Source organism: Anabrus simplex, chromosome 3, assembly GCF_040414725.1.
Source record: "Anabrus simplex isolate iqAnaSimp1 chromosome 3, ASM4041472v1, whole genome shotgun sequence".
NCBI classification, from domain to species: domain Eukaryota; kingdom Metazoa; phylum Arthropoda; class Insecta; order Orthoptera; family Tettigoniidae; genus Anabrus; species Anabrus simplex.
Window position 1 is genome coordinate 90,779,713 of NC_090267.1, and position 25,859 is coordinate 90,805,571.

A 25,859-nucleotide genomic window follows, 5' to 3' on the forward strand; every position below is an offset into this window, starting at 1 on the left:
ATGAAAAGGTTAGCATAGGATAGGGTGGCATGGAAAGCTCCATCAAACCAGTATATTGACTGATGACTCAAACACAGGCCTTCACATTTAGTTTTCTTCCGACTCCGAAATACCACCCTTATCATAACCGGTACGCTAAAATTTTTAAGACCGGGCAAGTTGGCCGTGTGGTCAGGGCCACGCAGCTGTGAGCTTACATCCGGGAGATAGTGGGTTCGAATCCCGCTGTCGGCAGCCCTGAAGATGGTTTTCCGTGGTTTCCCATTTTTACACCAGGCAAATGCTGGGGCTGTACCTTCATTAAAACAACGGCCCCTTCCTTCCAACTCCTAGGCCTTTCCTGTCCCATCGTCGCGAAAAGTCCTATCTGTGTCGGTGCGACGTGTCAACTAGCAGAATAAAAATTAAGACATAAAGATCGGCAATTTAATGATATATATAGTCACGTAGTATTTATCGATAGGGCCACTAAAAGCTAAATATTTGAGAATTAAATTTTAGGACCTCCCCTGAACTATCATTTCACTCAGCGTGAATGAAATGGTTTATAGCCCAGATTGTAGTGGCATTCTCCGAATTTACATACCAATTTTCATTAAATTCTCTTCAGTCGTTTTCTCGTGATGCCTGTACAGACAGACAGACAGACAGACAGACAGACAGACAGACAGACAGACAGACAGACAGACAGACAGACAGACAGACAGACAGACAGACAGACAGACAGACAGACAGACAGACAGACAGACAGACAGACAGACAGACAGACAGACAGACAGACAGAAATTACGTAAAAGTAAAAAGTGCATTTTCTTGTTACTGTAGACACGACCGATACAGAAATAACATTCTTTTTAAATTCATAGCAATGTACAGACAAAACTGTTTATATATATATATATATATATATAATATATATGGATCCTTGGATGAACGGTATAAAATGGCTACAAATGTAGCAAGTACGATGTGATCAGTGGTGAAGAGTAAATTGTGTTAATGACAGTGTGAGTTTAGTCCGAAGACCGGTTGTCAGATCCAAATTTTTAGTATGGTTTAGGCAATTGAAATGCTACGGGAGGAATAGTCACTTTATGTTTATGTTCCGTAGATCTAGAGAAGGCAAATGACAGAGAGCGAAGATAAAAGATGTTGGCCTGACGAAGGGATTACAGGTATCAAAGATATTTATATTGAGGTTCGGGCCGTAGTAAGGACTGCAAAATTATTTATCAGTTCCAGACATTAAACGAGGTTGTAATATTGCACTATTGTTGTTTACAAGGATCTTTCACTGACAGGTATAAAACGGCTGGGAAGAATTAAGTTAGGTCTAAATGTCCGGTAGAGAGTTCAAAACTGGACCGGATGGATCAATCCAAGTACTTAGGAGGTGCATTCTCCTAAGGTGATAGAATAGTTACCGAAATCGAATGGATGTGTAACGAAGTTTATGCCTTGAATTTTCAGTGGCATCCGTAGTATTCTGTAAAACAACTCTTTCCAACAAGAAAATAAAGTAGGTGTAAACGAAGAACATCTTTTGATTTCTAAGAACTCTTGCCTGGGTAAGCAGCGGTTTTCTTGGAACCATTCACCTCCCCTCGTGTTAACAAGTGTCGACTGTGGAGGAATATCTAGAGTTACTTAATAACACATGGAGTGTAGAAAGTACACAGCGCAATCGTCTACAGTGGACACGACATTCACTGAGACTGTGTATAAGTGGGAATATTCAATCGATCTTCAGTTCTCATTTTACCACCTAGCCCTTGAAGTAACTCATCTGCGCGGCCACCTCCACATATGCCTTAGACGTAGGTCCTCTTGTAAAAAGACTAGGTCTCTTTTGTGTGGCTGTCAAAATTCATGATAGCCGAAGAGTTGGAGTAGATATTCTTTGGTCCTTCTCGTCTAGAAATCTTCAGTGAGGTGTTGGCTGAGACAGAATTTCTTCCGTTAACTGCGTCGAACATGCGCTCCCACACATCTTCCCAACGAAGCCGCCCCTGCAGTATGTTATCGCATGTAATCAACACTCTGCGTATTATAAAGCAACCCCAGATATTCCTTAACAAGTATGTCAGTAGTATGTTGTAGTATTGTTTTGTCCTTCATCTTTGCCAGTTGTTACTGTACTGCCCACCTTCTGATATACCGCCGTTAAGCTATAACGCGTGGCGAAGCGCAGGTTGGGCAAAAAAAAAACAGGCCTGGAAAATATTTACATTAGAACTGACGTGGGATTGGCCATTGTTGATGAACATGACAGAAGTTGCTGGAAATCGTCACCTTTCACGGTCGATGCAGCACTGTGCTCGCTATATCAAACTGTAGAACATGCGTAACAGCTCTGCCCGAGGGAGAGCAGAAATAGCGTTTTCAATTTTCTACTGTAGCTCTTGTAGTTTGTGAGGATTACTGGAGTACACCTGACCCTTCAATTTGCCACACAGGTAAAAATCACAGGGAGAGAGATCAGGCGATCGAGGTGGCCAGTTGATTACACAACCTCTGCTGATTGCCCTCTCCTCACCAAACACCTCATTCACTCGTGACAAGATTATCAAGGCGGTGTGTGCTGTTGTTCCGTCTTGCTCAAAATATCCATTCATCTTCTGTGTGTTGATCCATGTATGGATTAAACAGCATTGACAGTTTGGTGAATGAATCGTGTAACAATGCGGACACTAGATATTGCGCACCACACACCAATCTTAAAATTATGCAACGTGTTCCCGACGTTTTAATGGGGATTTTCTGATGTATAATGGCGCGTGTTCTGTGAGTTTAAATACCCTGAAAGGCTGAACCAGGTCTCATCAGAAGAAACAAACAACTGCTGATCCGAAAGCCCTGACTGCACTTCACTCAAAAGCCACCCGCAGATATCAATGGGCGAACGTTCGTTTGGACGCTTTAAAGAATGCACAACAGTAAATTTGTAAGGATACAGATGAAAGTAGTTTTGCTGGTAAAGTTTCGACACGATGACCTCTTAATTCCCACTTGTACAGATAAATGGCGTTGAGATTTCGTCCTACTTAGTTCGGAGAGTTACGGTTTTTATTCGTTACAGAGCCCGTTTCACGCCATTTTGCATTGCTGACTTTGCTGAGGATTCGCCAAAACACTTACAGTCCTAAACTCTTGCCCAAACAAGCATCATGCTTCCCATAACACTCGACAATGAACACACGCGGTTTTATCGTAAGCAACATTTTGTGTTACATTCAACTGGTCACTGAACACGTCTGCTCTTCTCACTCACATGTAATGACACAGCGACGTAATCGGGACAGAGCATGCGATGATGCGCACGCGTAGAAATGTGATAGCAACCAATTGGTGCATCGACACCACGATTTCCAGCATTTCCTGTGATGGGCAGTTCTCCTATTCATTAACAAGTGTCAATTCCGCGTTAGTCTTATAAATATTTACCGGACAACTTTTATTTTGCCCACCTGGTATGCCCCCAACAACTGCGTTATATCGGGCTGCTACTGTTATTGGAATCCCGAATCATGGGACATGACCTGAAATCACATACCTCCATTTGTGACTGATTAATTTAATTTTTTAATCTATACTTTCTGTTCATACTTATTTGTAAAGCAATCTTCCTCGGTTCCATATTTATTAAATCCATCTTTGATTACGGATGTAAAGTTGCAGATTTCTTTCTTTCAGGACATCAAAACTTTTCTCGATGGTGCAGAGCATGGAGTCATCTACTTCAGCTTGGGTTCGAACGTGAAGAGCGTAAATCTACCGCAAGAGAAATTGAAACATATTCTCGATGCTTTCTCTGAGGTACCACAGCGTGTCCTTTGGAAGTGGGAGTCTGATTCGTTACCAGGAAAGCCAAGCAACGTCATGGTACGCAAGTGGCTGCCTCAGCAGGATGTACTGGGTAAGTACAGTTTCTTAATCCAGACGATAACCTTGCGGTGCTGAAGTTACCCTGGACGCATAAAATATTAAGGGTTATAAAAGGAAAAATGGTAGATTACTTTACAGCAAATTATAAAACATACAGGAAGAGTTTGCCACGCAGCTGCGAGCTTGCATTTGGGAGATAGTAGGTTCGAACCCCAAAGTCGACAACCCTGAAGATGGTTTTCTTTCGTTTCTCCACTTTCACACCAGGCAAATGCTGGGCCTGTACCATAATTAAAACCACGGCCTCTACCTTCCCACTCGTCATCATCAGTGTCCAAAGACAAACCCTTATCCATGCAACCATTCTTTTCTGTCCTCACTTTACTTCACTACCTCACTACCTTTACTCAACTGGCACCATTTTTCAAATTCAGATTCTCGTAATTTGCTTCTGAGTTTCTTGGTGTCATACTCAGCGTGTCTGTTCTTCATATACTCAGTTTTACCATTTACATTTTAATCTGTTAAACATCTGTTAATTTCTTCATCTAGGTTTCTGGTGGCGTCAATATATCGGTTCTCCTCCCGTTTCAGAATGTTCAGCTGTTTATATTCTGAATTAAGGCTTCCCAGCTTGCTCTAAAAACACCTAACCCTTTGTACCGTTTATCTGAGTAAATCATAGAATCCGCAGTGTCAGTAGGAAGGAATAAGATCTCCTTTAGTGTACTCTTAACAAGTTTATGGGCATCTTCCAGAAATCGCCGTGGTATTTTACATGCAGGAACGCAGAGGAACTGGTAGACTGTAGAATTTAGAATTGCAAATTTCTGATCCGAATGAAGCCAAGGACAGGATGGTAACGAGCTGAGTTTCTGCTGAAGGAGTGTCATTGATTTCTTGCGATCAAATAATATGGTATCTGCATACTTTATCCCTAAATATTTGACACATTCGTTCCTCGAAATACATTTGATATCCATACCTTCTTCAACTGTAATGAGCCCTTCATTTATTTCTCCCCTACTGATATTAATAACTTTAGATTTTTCAGGGTTTATTGTTAGACCAAGTTCACGAAACATTTGTAGAGCTAGTTTCGTCAGTTCTATTGTAGAGTCTCGTTTTTATCCTACAATAACCATATAACCGTATGATCTGCGAAGCCTAGTATTGTTGAAGTTTGCAGTCCGTTGGCAAGAGAATAACCTTGCATGACACATAGTCCTTTTTCGCCAATTTCTCGAAAAATGTGATCTGTTGTGAGATTGTATATAACTGGCGACAATGGGGATCCTTGCATTACGCCACGGCGTAATTTAATGGGATTCGTTTTCTTGAAATTGGCCTGGATCTGAGTTGTATTATTCTCCTGAAACTTACAAATTATATTGCTCAGCTTGCTTGGCGCAGTTGACGAAGTTAACGTTTTCCTTATGTGTAAATGGCCCACGTTGTCAAAAGCCTTGCTTATGTCTAGGAAGACCAGAGTAACGTCTTGTTTGTTCTGTTTTGCTGAGTTTAACACAGATCTGAGTAAAGCAGTGTTTATGATGGTACCAGGTGTTTTGGTGAATCCTCTTTGGTTTTCGCTAAATTGGATGTACTGTAAATCCTTAATCTTGCGTCGAAGACCTTCTCGATGAGACGACGAAGGACTGAACATATAGTGATTGGCCTCCAGTCTGACAGTTCTGTTGGATCTCCATTTTTAGGTAACAAAATGATGCACGCCTTTGTGAACAGTAATGGAAAACCCAAAAACCCAAAGCAACTTATGCCAATGACACACTCTTCAAGTTGAATACTAAATCAACAAAATGAAGTGGTATATAGTGAAAGCGAATCCATAAGAGATACAATGCGGAAAAGGAGAATTGCCTTTTTTTGTCATGTATTCAAACTGCCAGAAACCCGACTAGTGAAGCAGTTATTTAGTTACTTGTAGAAAAAATAGACAAAGAACACCTGGGTCACAGTGATCATGAATGATTTAGAAGAATTAAATTTGTCAACGCTACAAATTGAAGGAAGAGAAGAGGATTCTAAGGAAAAAATCACTTACGATTCAAACTCATAACATTTCGACGAACGAAGTACACCACTACTGACAACCAAAGGGCAGGCAGGTCCGACAGGATGAGGAAGTTTTGGGAACGGAAGAAGAAGCTGAAGAGCTGACTCTATTTAATACTATTAGACTTTAATGATTAGACCGATTAAAGTGACCCGTAAAAAAAATTCTTTCTTTCTTTCTTTATTTCTTTCTTTCTTTCTTTCTTTCTTTCTTTCTTTCTTTCTTTGTGTTGTGAAGACTGTGGTGGTTTGGCGTGATTTGATTTCGGTGGGTTTACTCTACATAACGTGTGAGTGGTGTAGGTGAAAGATTTTATAATAAAATATTGGGGACAATGCCGACGAAGCTAAAACGCCACCAACAGAGAAAATAAGGTACGGTGTTGATATCCTTCGAAACAGGAAGGTGTATATTCATGGATTGGATCAACACAGTCTAATGCTTATAAAGCAAACTGTTCCATCAGCAAAAGTGAGTTAAGCATCGCACATGACGGCAAGAACGATCGTGTAGAGCACATAATCATTGCAGATAATACATTAGTATAAATTATGTCCGACTCGTTGGCTGAATGGTCAGCGTACTGACCTACGGTTCAGAGGGTCCCGGGTTCGATTCCCGGCCTGGTCGGGGATTTTAACCTTGATTGGTTAATTCCAATGGCGCGGGGCTGGGTGTTTGTGCTGTCCCCAACATCCTTGCAACTCATATACCACATATAACACTATCTTCCACCACAATTACACGCAGTTACCCACACAAGGCAGATGCCGTCCACCCTCATCGGAGTGTCTGCCTTACAAGGGCTGCACTCGGCTAGAAATAGACACACGAATTTATTATTATTATGATAGTATACATTATTTTAAAATAATTGTTCATAAGTTCGTCAGTTATTCCAGTTAAGGTGTAAATGTAACTTAAAAGCTTTCCAGGGTGTTAAACACATAAGATCACAATAAATGTTGTACTATAATATATCTATAAAAATCACACTATTGAACAAGGAATAAAAATACACACCATTAAGAAAGAATGATATGTTTCGTTCTTAAAAGGAATTCTATCAAGTCACACTCAATATTTGAAAATATTTTTGTTTATTTCTATCCATACACGTAATAAATTGAAATTAGTAAGTTATCTTAATAATAGAATCTGATGATGTTCTTTTTTTCAAGGACGAAACATGTCATTCTTTGTTTAATAATGTGTATTTTAAACTTCCTCTGTGGATCAGTTGGTAGTGTGTCGGCCTACGGATCCCAAGATAGCGGGTTCAAACCCGGCAGAGGTAGTCGGATTTTTGAAGGGCGGAAAAAAGTCCATTCGACACTCCATGTCGTACGAAGTCGGCATCTAAAAGATCTCTGATGACACATTTGGTGTTTACCCGACAAAATTCATTCAATCTCAGCCATAGACGCCCAAGAGAGTTTCGGTTTACACGGTCTGCCATCTAGTGGGCCTAGAGTCAAACGGCGTCAAATTGAAATGTCTGCACACGGTAGCTGAGGCCATACGATTATTATTACTATTATTATTATTAGTGTGTATTTTATTCCTTGTTTATAGTGTGTGTCTTACAGGTGTGTTATAGTGCAGTATTTACATTGAACTTGTGTGTTCCACAGACTGAGAAGATTTGAGTTGCATTTAACTGAGTCGACATTGGAAAGTGTGGCTTCCTTTTTAACAAATAATTTGTTCGTTTCCTGAGTCAACTTCCTCCGATTGTTTGCAGGTTACAAAAACAAAGCAAAAATGTAAATACTTCATCTATGATTAAGACTTTCTCCACTTCTCCCCACCTCCAACAAGGAATAATTACATGATGACTAACTTCGTCAATAAAGGGGTTATCAAGGGTTTTCTAGTGTATATATTACACGGTAGTTTCCGTAGCGGAAACAGAGTAGGGCGTGATATTATCGTGAAGAAGGAGGATGCTAATGATACACATTTAGGAATGTTGGGACGATTAAACTGTCTAACCTTGCTCAAGGGTTCACAGAAGTAGGAATAGGTTGCCATGGAGAATAATGGACATGCCCATTGATGGACAGAGAAGTAGAAGACTAAGTTGACTCTTTAGAGGCCTGGAACTAACTGAAGACACAGTAGCTAGCTACAGATAGAGACTTGTGGAGGCGTTTCTATAATAAGATACCATTTGTGCATGTCTGTATGTATAGCCCACGTAGAGTGAACCTTTCAAAATTTGAGGGTCATTTAGGAGCTTACACCGGTGCTTCTATCAACTGCTGCTTGTAGTTCGTCGTGTCCACTAAGAGTTCTGGTTAATGAGCGTTATCATACAACCGTATAAGGAAAAGTGGCTAAACCGTATTTAACTGAACTCGGTAGGTGAAGCGGACGTGAATTGCTTGATATGTAGCTCCTTAACAAAGAGTGTGCGCGAGTAAAACATAACATATGGTTTTACATTTTTGAAAAATGGATACCTAACTAATTAATTTGGAAATATGTTTCGTGTTGACCAACTTCAAAGTGCAAGGTAATTATTTAACTCAAAGCAGACAAGTATGAACATGATGTCTTCTAATAAAACAATATTTTCAATTCTTGTTACAGCCCATCCGAATATACGTGTGTTCATCACTCAAGGAGGACTCCAGAGTTTCCAAGAAGCGGCGTACCACGGTGTACCATTGATTGGCATCCCATTCATAGGTGATCAGTTTTATGACGTTGCCAAGTTCGAAGCTGCTAAAATTGGAGTGAAGCTGAAGTTCAAAGATTTGACTAAGGAAACATTTTTGGAAGTCATTGGGAAGTTAATTAATGACTCAAGGTAAGGAAGATGTAAGGACAAGAAAAGTAATCTGGACGTCAATATGATTCCAGTCCATTTCAGTCATCATCATATTCGTCCAGATGGCAGATTCCTTACCTAATCATTTTTAAAATAATTTCAAAGATGTTGGAAATGTATCGAACAACTCCTCCTCTTCCTATAACCGAATATTTGCAGCAATTTCAATTTGCCCTGTGGAATTCTAAGTGTATCAGCATATTGTGGTCTTTCCTACTTTTAACAGCACTACTCAAATTTACCCGTCTACTTATGTCATTCGCCGCCATCTCTCCACTAACATACCGCTTAGTCGAGTAGCTCGTCTCCTTATTCGTAAATCTTCCCAAACCAAACCCTATAACATGATCGTAACACCCCTCTTTTGTTGGAAATCACCCATAACAAATCGTGTTGCTTTTTCTTGGACATTTTCTAGTTCTCTAATCCTGGTGAGGATCCACCAGTAACTTACATGCCCTCTCCTTTATGTACTTACTAGAAATCCTAAATACACCCACAGCCATATGAAAAGGTTTGTATACTTGGGGACAAAACATGACGACCTCGCGTCACACCACTACTCACCGGCGCCAGCCTGGTGTCTATTAGCGGCTTATATGATTTACTACGTCCACTCTAGTCGGAGCTGACAAACTGTCTGCTGCACTCGACCTAAGAAATGCCGAAACCTGAAAAGAGCATGGATGAAAGTGGTTTTGCAACCTCTCCGCACTAAACAAGGATCACTTAGAACTCGTCCACTCAACAGGGTGCAGGATGTGCTTCCAGCTAGATTCCAGGAACTCAGGTCGTCATGTTTCGTCCTAAGTATACCCTCCATTTACAATCACATTTATGTCATTACCCGTACGAAGATTTGTCCTCATATATTATCAACCAGGTATTTACAGTGATCTTCATGGGGTAATAACACCCCATAAACACAGTAATTAAAACTGAGAAGACTTTCCCTCTTGGTGAAATTCACAAAGTGACTCTTCACCCTATTTACCATTATTGTTGTTATTATTATTATTAATATTATTGATTATCCAAGTAAAGCAGCCTGTTTTATACACGGTTTATTACGGCTACATATATCAAAACTAGATTAATAGATACATAAAAAAACAAATAAAACTTAAAACTGGAAAGACTTGTAAATAAAATAGAAAAATTAGGGAATGACTTATTGAACCCTTGAACTTACCATTCCATCGTTGGTCGGCCACAGCTGCTGCAGTAGAGCAATATCGAACTCTTAAATCTTGGGGTCGTAGCGGGAATATTTCGGTCACGATCTTAACCAAACGATGGGGTACAGAAGAGAGCCTAACTACTTGAAATGGGGAGGAAATATGTGCTTACTAACTTTTATTGAATCAATAAAATGCAAAAATTTTATTATATAAAATCTTTGATCAAGAAAGAAATTAATTATTTAATGTTTCAAACGCAGTCACATTGCATGGTGTTAGTTTTATTTTTTACAGTATCGAAGAATTTTCTTCGGAGAAAAGTAGAAATATCACAGATTAGTGGACAGCGAAAAGTAGAAAAATGAAAAGTAACCTGAAAATCGGGTACCTATTGATCCAAAGGATAACTGAGAATTAATCCACACGATCCGTGGAAAATCTGACCTTCAACAAATAGAGTTCCAGATTTATTCTCAATTAAGTTTATCCACCAGTCAAGCACCCTGTCGGATTTGGGAACACCCGCAGAATGGACCCTTAATCGAACCAAATTGACTATCAGTTGCTTTGGATAGGTTGCGAAATACTGCTGGAAAGCATGGTGTTCGCTACAAGTTAACAGCAACATTCATATTTGAAAATAAAATTCCACCATGCATTGTCATCCCGTGACACCCTTAAGTTATAGACTAATCCCGATGCTGAAACGTGCATCACCCAAACAGCTGTTCAGAAGGAACCAACAACAACTCGATCCGAGAGGATCTTACGTTACGTCATTATGAAGGAACAAAACTGCGAAATGCAGGAAATACTTATTCAACAGGCATTTAGAAAAAATGCCAAACACTGAAGTTAAATAAAAAGTGGTAAATTACTTGAAAAAATATTCTTATAAAACCAACCTTCAGGTTATAAACGGTTACGTTAAGCTTAATAAAATTACAAGTCCACATGGTAAAATGAAATCAAAAATTTAGAAATTCTTTCCTTTACAACATTACAGATCCATCTACTAATTTTTTGTCCCAACAAACTAACTACAAAGTAATTGATCGACTACAATCAACTACGTATTATAAAAATGAAAGAACGACAAAAATTCAAAAATAAAATATATTCCCGGCTAACGAATCGAACCCGCATTCGTAACTCAAGTCTCAGATAAATAAGCTAAATGTCAACACGCACACTAGCAAAGCACTCGGACCTCAGAAAGACAAAACAATTAAGTCCGTAAATAAAATAAAATAAAATACTAAAGTTCAATGAACTCAAACACGCGTGGCACACTGCAATAAATATTCAATCACCGGTAGCTCAGTACCCAATATTGGACAACCCTCACGTTCATGCCACTAGTGGTTCCATAATCTGAGGTAAACACCTTCCAGCTAGTAAGCGCTGTGCCAAAACATGGCCTCAATATTACTTAGCTAACACTCTTCGCATTGCACACACTACTGCAGACACTACCATCGCTCAAGTCACTTCGCAAAATCACCTAATCTAAGGCTTGAGTATATACAGCCAACACCCTAAACCTATTGTCGGACCTACATATTATTTGCACACCCTAACACTGACCTCGATGTACATACAGACACCTTCCTAAAACTATCGTTGAGCGTAAACTAGGACGTCTCATCATTAGTATACTCATTAGGATAACATGTGACATCCTAAATCTATAGTAGAGGGGAAATTATGTTGTCTACGCTTCCTGTAGAATGTCAGCCGAAATCGCATCTTCAACCACACCCTTAGATATTTTATCTGTAAACCTTGTCGAAGCTAATAGCACACAATGAAACAAATCTTGCCACAGAATGAACGCAAGTCGGGAAATGCAACTAAGTCCCCATCTTGTTAATAAAACGTGAAATTGAAAATAAATAACGCTTGGCAAGCAATCCACAACTCAAAAACGATCTCGACATACGCAATGAAGTTTGGCAAAATAATAATGACTTTCAGCACACGTCTAATAATACGTAAATATCGCCAAACAGTAATCATCACCATAAAAAGTCCACAATATAATTCTAGGGCGAGGCCCACAAATCGCCTACCATCTCGCTATTCCAGACAAACCGTATCCATAACTATCCAGTGAAGCGAAATTCAATGAATCTACACAGCCAAAATACCGGTTTAATATTATCCAATATTCCAATATAACACCAACCGTGTATTCAGAATACTCGTCTACCCTTGATGGTCGTATAATATAATATTCATTACGCTGACTTTACGTACATCGTCACTTGGACTTAACTGCCAAGAGCTACAATATTCTACAGAATTTTCTTTTTCACTGGGGGATTTTAACATGAAATCATACCGTGCGTCAGAGAGCACTCATTTCGAACCAACCTTCACCCGGTCAGCTGTTCCGGATTGTTAGCGGAATATCACTACAGCCTGCCTCAGAAATATCACATTTAATATACAGCCTGTCTCAAGAATTCATCCTCCTCGCCTCTCACGTTGGCATTACACATGAAATACAGGCTTCCTCTGCCTTGAACATCTATTCAACCATTATCCCAACATATCATTCCGGTACAATCCATTTCTTCCTGTTTCAAGACTTTACCTCACTCCTCCCATGACAAACAACTTATATAAGAATCCTATTAATTTTGTTTAAATTTTACTACAACTTTCGTACCTCAAGAATACGATAACACACCGTGATTTCCTATATCACCGACATACACGATGTCACAAAATTTAACTTCCCACGAATGACTTTATCAGACTTCACTGGATTTCGAAGCAAACGCAAAACTTATTGAAAATATCTGTTAAATACACTTTTAGCATAGAAAAATGTTATCCCGCATTAATTATTATTATTATTATTATTATTATTATTATTATTATTATTATTATTATTATTATTATTATTATTATTATTATTATTATTATTATTATTATAAAAATAATAATCGTATGGCCTCAGCTACCGTGTGCAGACATTTCAATTTGACGCCATCTGGCTGTCTATTATTATTATTATTATTATTATTATTATTCCGACAACATTTTCTGAAGTCATACGATATTCAAAATTAAGGCATTCACCACGACTACATGATCGTTGTCACCTTCCTAACTTTACTCAATTTGAACAATATCTCAACGCATTTTATAGTTTCTCGACGTGAATTTTACAGCCCTGAAGAGTTTCACACGACGACCAGAAATGTAACAAATTCGCCTGATCATTATTAAATATATATTCGACACACGCAATGAAAACTTATTGGGACAAACAAATTCTAACTACAACATTGATAAAAATATAGTCACACCCCTGTAAACATAGCCGTCTTGAATATTCTGGCCACAATTAGCCAGCTGGCCTCGTGCTTAGCCCTCAATGGCTATATTTGACATCATCTTCTTATATATACAACTTAAGCTACACAGATTTTTACACTAGGTGTTGATTAACACCGCAAATACCGCACTTTCTTCGCGTTTAACATGCGACGAGCACGCTTCTCAAATGGCGACTGCCACTATTTTCCCTGGACTCTGCTTTCGTTCACCCTACTGCTGGCCAGGTGTTCCAAACAGATAAGAAAATCAGACCTCACGGCTAACCTCCAGACTTCCCTTTGACAAATATCAAACACACACAATTGTAATACAGAAAGAAACACGTACTGTATTTTAACCAAATATCTAAACCTTCAAAGTTTTCACCGGCGGCAGTTCAGGAAAATTTCTATCACCTTACACTTAATATTCTGCACGAACCAATATAAAACGAATATAAAACAAGTTACTTTGAGAACAATACCCCGCACTCTCTTGCAGGCGAACGACAAGGGTTCCACCGTTCAGACCAACAGACAGAATGTGTAAAATAGGCGGAGGGGGATTTCTTTTATACCCTCTGCGAGGGACGCCACCCTCTCCAAGACGCTCGGTTACGCAATCTGCTAATTCCACATCTACTGGACCACTTTTCTTGAAATTTATTCCTTAACTTCGGAGAGACTAATAATTCATTATGGTGTTAATTTCATATTTTTCCCATAATTGCAACGGGCGAAATGAATTATTTCTGCCCTGGAGTTTCCCGGCTATTCTTCATGAAAATGACCTCGCCACGTGTCGCCGATCCGCGAGCAGGACGCAAACTTTCCTCCAGGCTTAACTGTATTTATATTTACCCTGGGGATTCTATCTTCACATACGGTTTATAAATAATTTCGATCATTTATTTCTGGATTTACCATGTCGCCAAAATCTCTCGTTATGGAGGATTTTTCGAAATTGGTAGATTATTCATTACTTGAGGTCCACCGAAGTGTCCCGGCATTTCACGAGCTCGCGGCTCGCTTGTCACGGAGAGCTCTGTTCCCACGAGAGAGCCAGACTCTTGAAATAAAAACATGGCTACCCTCAAAACGTTGTTTGTAGCTGAAGTAAATATTTGGAATTATTTTTCATCGCAGAATTATGGGTTCATTATAACAGCAAATTTGTGAAATAAAAAATTACCGAGCTTGACAGCTGCAGTCGCTTAAGTGCGGCCAGTATCCAGTATTCTGGAAATGGTGGATTCGAACCCCACTGTCGGCAGCCCTGAAGATGGTTTTCCGAGGTTTCCCAATTTCACACCAGGAAAATGTACCTTCATTAAGGGCATGGCCGTTTCCTTCCCACTCCTAACCATTTCCTGTCCCATCGTCGCCATAAGACCTATCGGTGTCGGTGCGACGTAAAACAAGTTGTAAACAAAATTAAAAGGTGCTTTATATCACACATATTTAAGTGAATTACTAGTTCACATCTACTTCTTGCAGAAAAAGGTCAGTCAAATGAAAGATTATACACATTTTGTGGCATTTCACAGGCTTATGTACATTGATTCTGTATATTAATTCTAAACCTCTCAATATATGATCCACATTTCCTGTGCCATGTCATAAACTGTGTTTAAATATGGTAATATGTTAATTCACTTTACAGTCTATCGTGAATCTTCGGAAAGAACAAATTTCTTTAATCTTTTCAGTTACTTAATTATAGGTTATTCCACATATTCTCCGTATATGTTTTCATAAATTAACAGAGAGTCAGTGTGGTTGCAGCTTCTTTCTCAAGTTAATCAGCCCTCTCGTTCCCTTCTGTAACGTTATGTCCTAGTACCCGTTTCATGCAGATATGCTTGTTGTAGTATTACATGTGATCTTATACAGTAATCGGATGTAAATTGAATTTGTCTTCAATTGCAATCAAAGCAGCCTGAGAATCGACCAGTATACGTGCGTTAAAAATGTGACCCTTAAACCATTTACGATTGCCTGCTGTCCATTGTCGAGGTATTGCTACAGTAACTCACAATCCTGTGACTTATTTATTTATACAGAATAACATCATCCGCAACCTGAGGTGTCTCTGATTCCAGTTCTTTACTCATATAATTTTAAAAATAAGAAAATATATAGGTCCCATTATACTGCCTTGAGGAACTCCTCTCTTTGCCATTAAGCGATCAAATAACGCTTTACCTTCTCTAATTCTCTGAGTTCTATTTTCTAGAAATTTAGACGCCCATTCAGTCACTCGTTTGTCTAGTCCAATTGCACTCATATTTTCATTGCTCTCCCATTATTTACCCTATCAAAAGCCTTAGACAGGTCAGTAGCGATACAGTCTATTTGACCTCCGGAATCTAAAATATCGACTTTACCTTGCTGGAATGCTACTTGTTGAGTCTCAGTAGAATAATATTTCCTAAACTTAAACTGGCTTCCGTCAAACCGGTTAATAAATAAACAAATATGTCTAATATAATGTGAAAGAACGCTTTACCACATCTTGAATGCAGTCCATGTCAATCTGACTGGTATGTAATTATTGGCTACTGAGGCAGCTCTCCTTTCATTTTGGTAAAGCTCCTTTATCCAAACAGTAATACAATAATTACTTCAGATATGGTACTATTTTCCAACCCATGGAATTTAGTATAGCAACAGAAATCTTAAAAATTCCGGCTGATTTTCTAGTTTTCAACTTTTGTATCTTATTGTAAATATTTTTGTTATCATAGGTAAATTTCAGTACTTCGTTAGGATTGGTCACCTTCTCCACCTCTATATTATCCTTATATCCAACAATTTTTTATACTGCAGAATGAATACATGTACCTCCTATAAATCCGTTCCTCACCCCACCTCTCCCCCCACACCACCACTACACAACATACACATTCTCCTGGTTCATTAGGGATTCCTGGAAGTCTTTCGTGAAATCGGTTTTTCTCATAATTTACCTATTCGCTTGTATTTTACACGAAAACACATATGAGTACCAGTTATGCTCCTCATCATGTTATTCTTAGTTGGCATCTTCACTAGATAAACTTAACCTTAATAGTATTTTATTTGACTCTGTATTGACTTGTCGAAATCTATTAAGGAAGCGATTTAAAATAGTTTATGTTAGGCCCATCTTGTCAATGCACTTTTAATGACTGAAAATTATTTATTTTATCATACATGTTTCAGGAAACATATGCATTCCCTTCATCAGAAAAGTCATTATAAGAGTATTGACAATGTGGACCCAACATAAACTATTTTAAATAGTTCCTTTAATAGATCTTCACTAAATTAAATTTCCGAATAGTTTTCATCAATTTCTCCTTACTTCCACAACCAATCCTAACTCTCCTTAAAGTGCACCTCGTTCGTAAGCCCTTTATTTCTCTGTTATCATATGCAACCGTTCATGCTTGGGCGTCAGAAAATGTAAGTGTAATTGGGGTTCGAAGAAATGTTGTAGAAATGCCTCGGCCTTTCTCAGCGGTGATCCATGAAATTCCAATCGCGGGTGTACAGGTTCAATCAGACTCCGGTTACAATTCATGGCAATCATTAGCACATTTTCATCATTATGGAAATCTGTGTCTTATAATTATCTGAGGCTAGTCTATCTCTTAAATCTATAAATGACAATACCGAAAATCAATTTTAATCGGAAGGATGTTTCGCTTTAATTAAATCAATTAATTGGCAAAATATAATTAACAATAAAAAAGAATGAAATCTTTCAACAGGTATGGATCAGTTAAATACTGAATATATTAATGAACGCTTTAAAATTATTTACATATCTTTGTCGGTTGTCATTTCTTGTTCGTAAGGCGCTACAATTTTATAAAATCAAATAAATATGTTGGCAAACAAATCTAACATTAACTTAACGAGGGCAAATGAATCATTATCGCCAACATGAAAATTGCTGAAGGCTTAACTTATGGTAAAATGAACAATATAATTATTTAAATTATTACTTTTTCCGTCGCAGAGAAATAAAGAAAATACTTATTCATTCATATCTATTCGTTAATATGACAACACATTGTCCTTTAATATTATATTAATGTAATCTTAAAATTCTCGCGTATATCAGCTAACACTAACTAGCAACTTGAGTGTTCACTACTCAGATGTGTGCAACTCCGTCGAATCTAAAATAAAACAATCATGGGCATTCGAAATGATATCCGCAGCTAACCTCAGATAAATAATCATGAGAACTGTGAAATGAAGAACAATGTAATACTGGTGTCCTCATATCGCTGCAGCTAAAATAAAGTAGACATTCAAAACTACATAATACCGTCATAAGCAATCATGATCTGATATTACTGAGAAATCACAGCATCTGGATCCGTCCATGGGTTTTCCTCCAAAGATCTGAAATTCTACTGATATCTACAAGACATGAGCACTACAACAACTACTACTATACAGGAAATACTAAGTTGTACGTTACATAATATGACCTTAACTTCATTTCCAATCGTTTTAAAACTTGTACGTCTCATTGGTATCATATTGTGTCGAAGATCTTCCTGTCACATTATTCTGTTCTTTCATATAACATTCGTTCCATTTATATCTAGCTTACAGGCTTAAGGGTGTGGAGGAATTTCAGGACGCACTATTCTACGGCAAAATGACTTTAAAAAAAATAAATTTTAATGTCCTTGGCAATATAAAATAATATTTTAATATAATATATACAAGTCTTTGGGACCATACCTCCGAGTACGTGTATCTCTGAATACATAAATTAACAAAAATAATGATAATTTTTGCGGACGAGATAATTGTTGGACAATATTACTCAGATAGATGGATCTCCAATTTAGTATCTAATAAATGACTGTAATTACGAATGAGTCAGCGAAACCTACATGACATTCCCTTCGACACAGGGAACCAAGTTACAACTAAACAAGAAAACACTTGAAACTGGTTGAGTGGTTAATGCCCCCTCTTTACTATTAATAAACAAACAAGAAAAATGAAATGAAATTGCATACACAATCGAGTGGTCCACTACTCGCGACAGGGAAATACGAATCCAACACCATTACGTGAGTAAAGTCAGAATTTACTCAGAACACACTATCAAATCGCTTGTATAAGCGTCCCATCGTCGCCATAAGACTTATCTGTGTCGGTGCGGTAAAACAATTAGCAAAAAACTTGTATAAGCAGCCAAGATACACGAAGAAAAACAATTAAAAATACACATTCAATCACTGGCTGTATGAATATATCCGTCCAGATCAAAGGAACCCGAGAGATTCCATGTTGGATGTGCCGGAATTCGAATCATGGGTCGTCTGGTATCGTAGTGGGTTGCTGAAAGAAAAATGCTATCTATTTTATTTGCAAAGGGTTCCTATCGGCTAAATTCATTACGGGCGAACAATTTCTTTGTATACGACACAAACATAATGCATTTACAACACCTTGTGACAGAGAATACGATTTTTGTCAAGGGTCTGTCTTTTCTGTAATACAGTTTCCCCTCAGCAATACATTTCAGAGTGACAGACGAAACAAATGGGAAACCACGCCCACCAGTCTTCCTTCGCTCACAACTTCCCTTTCAAAATCTCAACTCTGCATGACCCCACATAATATTCTAAACTTCTCATTCTATTGGAAACAAATCACATGCTTTTAAAATTTCTCATATATATTTGACCGTAGCACTACCCTTTGGTAAGACAGCAAATCACAACTTTAATTAATTAGATCATTAACAGGGATCTTCTTAGTATTTAATTCACACCGACACAGACACAAAAAGTACAGGCCCGGGTTCGTGACCTGACCACGCCGAAGAATAACAAAGACAGTGCTTTAAACTCGATAATTAGTCATATAAGAACTTTATACTTCTTTAAAATGCGGAGGAATATAAGAATTAACATAAAATGCTTCCTTACGGAAACCCCTATCTAAATGGAGGTTGTAGATTCCAATCCCAGCGTTGTTCATCATACATCATACCGCATATCTGTATCCAAATACCTAATGCTACAAATCTACTACTAATTTGACATTTAAAGAACAATGTATTGAGTGCATACCTACATCTAGAGAAAAATACATGCACTAATTATACTCTATTTACATGCAGTGACTATAGGCCTACTATATATATTCCATCACCTTAATCTTTAACCTAATCCACTCACAAAGTAAATTATAAAGTGTCTATTCTAAAAATAATAATAAAAACTGTACATCTAACCTGCTCCCAAAATGAATTACGTGATCACTGTAGCCCATTGGTTACAATGGATTATTTACACCGATTTCACCATGATTTCTAGCAAATCAATGACATTAACTCACTCAACAAGCTTCCTAAGCTAAGTCCTTAAATATAATTTTCTGTTTTTAAATACATCCTAATATACTATTGACTTATTTACAAGATACGCATTCATAATTACTAAAAACGGAATGATGCACTTAGCTGAATACTTCCATGATGCCTTCCATCCGAGCTTCAGGTGGGCCCATACTGGGAGACTTTAGACCTCCATATCAGCGACGATCATCATTGGTATACCGAGGATTCAGAGCTGGGTAGCTGTTTCTTGGGACATGGTTGATCTCTCGTACTCCACTGAAGACACTGTTACACCATCTCAGTATATTAACCACTCAAGAACTTAATGTTACAATCAACCTCGATAGTGTTCTCTGGGCTACTGTCAAGTACAGAAGTTATGCCCAATCCATTTTAAATGTTATAGAACTTATTCCATATTTGATCGCTCTCAAACACATACATTTTTGTATTGTTTTCCGAATACGAGCTTATATCTCTCAAATCATCCCCGCACCAAGGAGCTGATTCTGGAGACGAGTGACGTGAAGCAAGCTCCGAAACTATTTCCCGACTGACCTGGGGTGCGCCAGTGAATAGTCTATTTATTAAGACTGACACAAGATGGCTGACCCTAGACTCCTCCCAGGGATGATATCAATCTATTCCATTGATTTCGCGAATATCAGTGAAGCAGTGCGCTCTTGATTGTATGCGGAAGCTAATCCACTCGTGAACTTTCTTGTAATATCATAGCAGCATCCCTGACTCTTAAGCAATTGCGGGACTCCCCGCGACAGGCCACGTGTTCAGTGTATCGCGTGGGGACGCTTTCTTTATGTGATAGAGTCACTACTGCGTAATTTAAATTCTACGGGTGATTCAGTATACCCCTTCCGGACAATCTCTCTACATAATTCCAAAGATGCATGCGGTGTCATTTGTTCTCCTAATCATAGTATAATTTCAGATGATAATTTAATCTCTTCTCACCTTTTCGTCCCGTTAAGATGGCTTCCCACATAAAATGTCTGTGCGGAATATTGGCTATCCGCGATTTTCGCCCACACGGTATCATCACGTGGTACGCGATCGAGGCCTGCCCTCTTCTGTTCCCGTCACACAGTTATCTCTATCGCACTCGCTCCTTGGGTGGAACTTCCCCTGGCTTTCAATGCTCACGCGTTTCCCCTCTCGGAAAAGCGCGCGCCAAATACAGAACATGTGGCTGGATCACTAACTGAAGGCTCTGATACGGCACAATATCTTTAGAGATCATCCTTACATCTAGAATTTAATGTTTCTCATCCTTAACTCTTTCGTTGCTTACGAATTCTTCCTTCCCCAGTTTGAATACTCCCCATCCTACCGTTCCCACACACCAAGTTCAATAAGAAAATTTCCTCATCCATAATCTCTGTTAAATTAATTCGATTCCTTTCTTTACAATACTTCTAAAGTTTAACACTAACAACTTAAATACTTCTAAAGTTTAACACTAACAACTTAATATCATCATTACTTGACCTCCAGCTCCCTGTACTCTTGTCACTGCTCCCTAGTCCACCCCGTTTCCCTGAATGTAATTCTCTATAGCTCTTCTAAACCGTCCTTACAAACCCCTGCAAATGATTTCTCTCGTTTCTTGCAGTTACCGTGAGAATATGAAGACCTTTTCGGCAGTGTATCGGGAAGAAGTGGGACCATCTCTGGATCGTGCGATTTGGTGGATAGAATATGTACTGAGACATAATGGTGCTCGGCACTTGAGATCGGCAGCACTGGATCTCTCATGGTACCAGTACCTACTGCTGGATGTCATCGCTTTCTTACTTCTAGTTTCAACTATAGCTCTTATTGTGATCTATATAGTGTTAAGACGATTACTGATATTCGTCAGGTGTTTTATACCCTCATCTAAACTAAAAAGTTCTTAGGTAAATTTATTTATTTATTTATTTATTGTTGATGCGTTATTATACTGTGTATTACTTTAAAATTTGTTTTCCTTCGGTATATTCATAACATAATTTATGCAAACGTGAATATAAACTTACTATAACGATAAACAATCTTCCTATGTATGTTGTATCATGTTGTTATATAGTTTTGTTGCACAAATAAAATGTCTACCTCAAAACCGACTTGTGAACAATATGGTGATCACCAAAACTGAATAATATGATTGAGATTAACAGATGAAGAAGATTAAGCTTTCATGAATAGGGAATATCTTCTGTTGTTTTCAGGCTGAACGTTGATTAATTGATTGATTGATTGATTGATTTGATTGATTGATTATTTATTTATTTATTTATTTATTTATTTATTTATTTATTTATTTATTTATTTATTTATTTATTTATTTATTTATTTATCCTGACAAGGCCAGTTGGTCTTCTCTTCCATCTTCGTAGGTCAACGAATTAAGCGGTCGCCTACTGTATTCATTGTAGTAGAATCTCATCTAATCTCTAAGCAGTTAGCATCTAAGAACGTTTAAGGAGAGTCATGACTGAAATATTTCACTTTTTCACAAAAAGAATTCAAATTTAAAATTTCTGAACCTCTAAAATCACATTGAAAATGGAAACAATTTTGGGGAGAATTTGCCTTTCAAAGATGACTTTCACAATAACCGTGAGGATATATTCAGTTTTTCCATCTTTCGATGATAGTCTATTGAGACGTTAGACTTTAACAACTGGCTTTGGAGATTGTAGATAGGTTAAGATATCTGAGTCCGAAAGGGTCGTTTCTAACTACCTCTACTCTATGAATATTCGAGGAGGGGGTTTCAAGTGTTTTTCTACAAGGGTATGATGATTAAGAAAAACGTTTCAGCCTTACTAGACTGAAAGGTAATCTGAATCCTATTTCTACCCTTCCTAGGTATTTCCTTTACTTCACCAATTTGTCTTTCATAGAACAACCTGTCCAGAGTCATAGGATGAAGATATCCTATTTTTTGTTAGTATCATTCGATTCCACGTGTACGATGTATGGTCCAAGATGAGTTACCGGGTATTTAAGTAATGGAACTTGCTGAATTTGATCCTTGTTACGTACGATGTCTTGAGAAATCTCTCTTTGAGAATAATTAATATGATCGTCCATTAGAAAGTCCCCATTATTCGAATCATTTCCAGTATCAGGAAGTCAAGTACCTTCTCCACTGTCTAAAGAAATTATTCACTATCGGATAGTCGAAACAAATACAAAGAACGAACTATAAAATTACACACACAAAACAAAACACTCTACTATCTACAGGCGAAAAACCAAATGCCGCTGCACCAGTGACTAGGTAAATACGTGTGCACTCCACAACGACCGAACACCGAATGTCATCCTCCATTTCGACTGGGGATGAACTATGACTTCCCAGATTATCATAGTTCAACTCATCGGCCACGAAAACTATGGATTCGACATTGATATCGGTTGTTTTCGATTACTTTTGTATTTCAACTTCACTCCCTAGGAGTGCTAGGGGTGTTTTACTCCCGCAGTAACTTTTCTAGATAGTAAGTCACATATGTACTATGTTTGGTTGAGAGCTATACTGGAACATTCATCCGTTATCTCAGTAATTTTGAGAATTTTTTTCATCCATTCTCACCCCCCTGTCGGCTGAGGCTAAACATTGACTTCATCCAGAGTGTCACTATTCATCTCAGCGACCCCGATAACTGTGGATTCTACGTTAATATTGGTCGTTTCTTATTATATTTATTTCATCGCTTTCCATCCCCCGCTCTTAGAGGTGCCTTACTCCCACAGCAATTTTTCCAGAGAGTAAGTCATATATACCAAGTTTGGTTGAGATCTATGCTGGGACTTACACCCATATTGTACATGCATAATCTCGGTCATTTTTGGACATTTTCTTCTCACCGCCCATGCCAACGGAGGCTGAACTTTGACTAAAAAGGCATCCAGAAAGTCACTGTTTTCATCTCTAGTTGTTTTTTTACGTCGCACCGACACAGATAGGTCTTACGGCGCCGATGGGACAGGAAAGGGCTAGGAGTGGGAAGGAAGCGGCCGTGGCCTTAATTAAGGTACAGCCCCAGCATTTGCCTGGTGTGAAAATGGGAAACCACGGAAAACCATTTTCAGGGCTGCCGACAGTGGGGTTCGAACCTACTATCTCCCGAATACTGGATACTGGCCGCACTTAAGCGACTGTTTTCATCTCAGCGACCGCTAAAGGTTTCGACCATATTCTCAATTACTTTAAATGCCACTCCTTTGCCATTCCCTCCCCTAGGGGTGATAGAGGTGGCTTACCCTCACAGTGTTTGTCTCCAGATAGTAAGTCATAATAATAATAATAATAATAATAATAATAATAATAATAATAATAATAATAATAATAATAATAATAATAATAATATTTGCTTTATGTCCCACTAACTACTTTTACGGTTTTCAAAGACGGCGCGGTGCCGGAATTTTGTCTCGCAGGAGTTCTTTTTCGTGCCAGTAAATCTACCGACACGAGGGTGACGTATTTTGAGCACCTTCAAATACCACCGGACTGAGACAGGATCGAGCCTGCCAAGTTGGTGTCAGAAGGCCAGCGCCTCAACCGTCTGAGCCACCCAGTCCGTCTAAATCATAAGTGTAACAAATTCGGTTGAAATTTCTCCAGTGGTTTAGGAGGAGATGTGGAAAGGTACTTCATAAAACATGGCGGTGTGTTCCTATCCTTCTATATACAGCCACAGCCATGAACCTCCTAGCAAGAAAGGTACTTCATAAAACATGGTGGTGTGTTCCCATCCTCCTATCATACATTCTTACCGGACTATCACGATAAAGAGTAAGTCGCTATCGCCTAGCGGCAATCTGTGCATCAAGGTCGATCCAATCGCCGTGCGGCTTTGTAATTATAATAATAAAGAAAATTACTCATCATAAAAAACTACCTTTCGGATCTCGTTCAAACCAGTTTCCGAACCTTCTCAGGAGTAAAAAGAACAAACTGTGAGAATTGTTTAGCGAAATCGGTGCAGTAGTTTTTGAGTCCATTCGAGACAGAGTGACAAAGGAACAGCCACGTGCAACTGGCGACCTTGTGGTTCGATGATTGAAGTCCTGTGCAAAAATGCGACATACAAAAGTAGGGAATGCTGAGTGGTTCTTCTCAATACAAAACATAATTGTTTGTAAGTGGTCATGAGCACGACTCATAACCAAAGCGTAGGCTAGTGAGTAGAGTGGAATCAACTGTCGAATGTTAACTAAGTCATAATAAAAGAACAACCTATAATCACAGGAATAGAACCAGCTTTTGGGTGGTTAGGCCGTGTGCATTATGCAGAGTCCTGCTAAGCAGAGTCGTGGAGAGGCGTGCCATTCCAGCTGATGAGTCCAAATGGCACGTTTGGACGAAACTCTGCATAATGCACACGGCCTAACCACCCAAAAGCTGGTTCTATTCCTGTGATTATAAGATCTGCGGCCGTGAAAGCCTTTTTTGATAAAAGAACAACCTATTTACTGTCTACTTTGGAAAATTATGATATTATTAATTTTATCCATCTATTATTTAAACCTTCCTGTTAGTGGCAATGCAAGTGAGTGTGTAATTTTCAAATAAGGTGAGAGCGAAAGTCCGCTATGATGCCACAAGTGTACGAGTCTTTCAGAGAGCCATGGCTCTTAATGTCTCGCCTGCAGCGGAAGTTCATCTCTCTGCCAATGTCATAAACCATGTGTGCGCTGAATCGCACAGATCCGCGAGTGAGCCACTCAGCAGTGTCTGCTCCGAATCAGGTGACTCGTGTACCGTTAGCTCGCCGTTGCTGTGATTCGATTCACTCAAACAGTTGAATGAATCGATACACTGCTTCGAAGCATTCACTCACCGTCTGTAGGCAGCACTACAGGCTGAAGGGATCTTTCTTTTTCACGTTCTTCGTGGCCGTCCTCTTTCATTTGCTCCATTCTTCGAAGGATCGAACCATTTCCTTTTTTTCCCCTTCTGATTAGTGTTGAAAAGGGGTGACCTCCAAGCTGGACTAGTTGGACTGGCCGAGAGGGTAAATGCGTGCCATCAGGAAATCGAAAAATTTAAGAAATGAGATTTCCACTTCCGGAGGTGCATATGATCCTGAGGTTCACACAGGCTACACCAAAAATGAGTACCAGCTTAATTCCTGGGGGAAAAGGCGGGCGAGCTTAGAGCTAACCATTCTACCCC

General features: G+C 38.7%; 1 protein-coding gene across 1 annotated transcript in view; it reads left to right on the top strand.

The window, feature by feature from the left end:
* LOC136866009 (UDP-glycosyltransferase UGT5-like) overlaps positions 1 to 21,722 on the top strand; it is a 49,601-nt gene extending 27,879 nt beyond the window's left edge. Inside the window, exons 4-6 of the mRNA XM_068227005.1 lie at positions 3,694 to 3,916; positions 8,558 to 8,777; positions 21,300 to 21,722. Of these exons, the coding sequence (XP_068083106.1) occupies positions 3,694 to 3,916; positions 8,558 to 8,777; positions 21,300 to 21,585 (729 nt within the window). The 3' untranslated portion in view covers positions 21,586 to 21,722. The remainder of the gene's footprint in view (positions 1 to 3,693; positions 3,917 to 8,557; positions 8,778 to 21,299) is intronic.
* Positions 21,723 to 25,859: the final 4,137 nt, after the last annotated feature.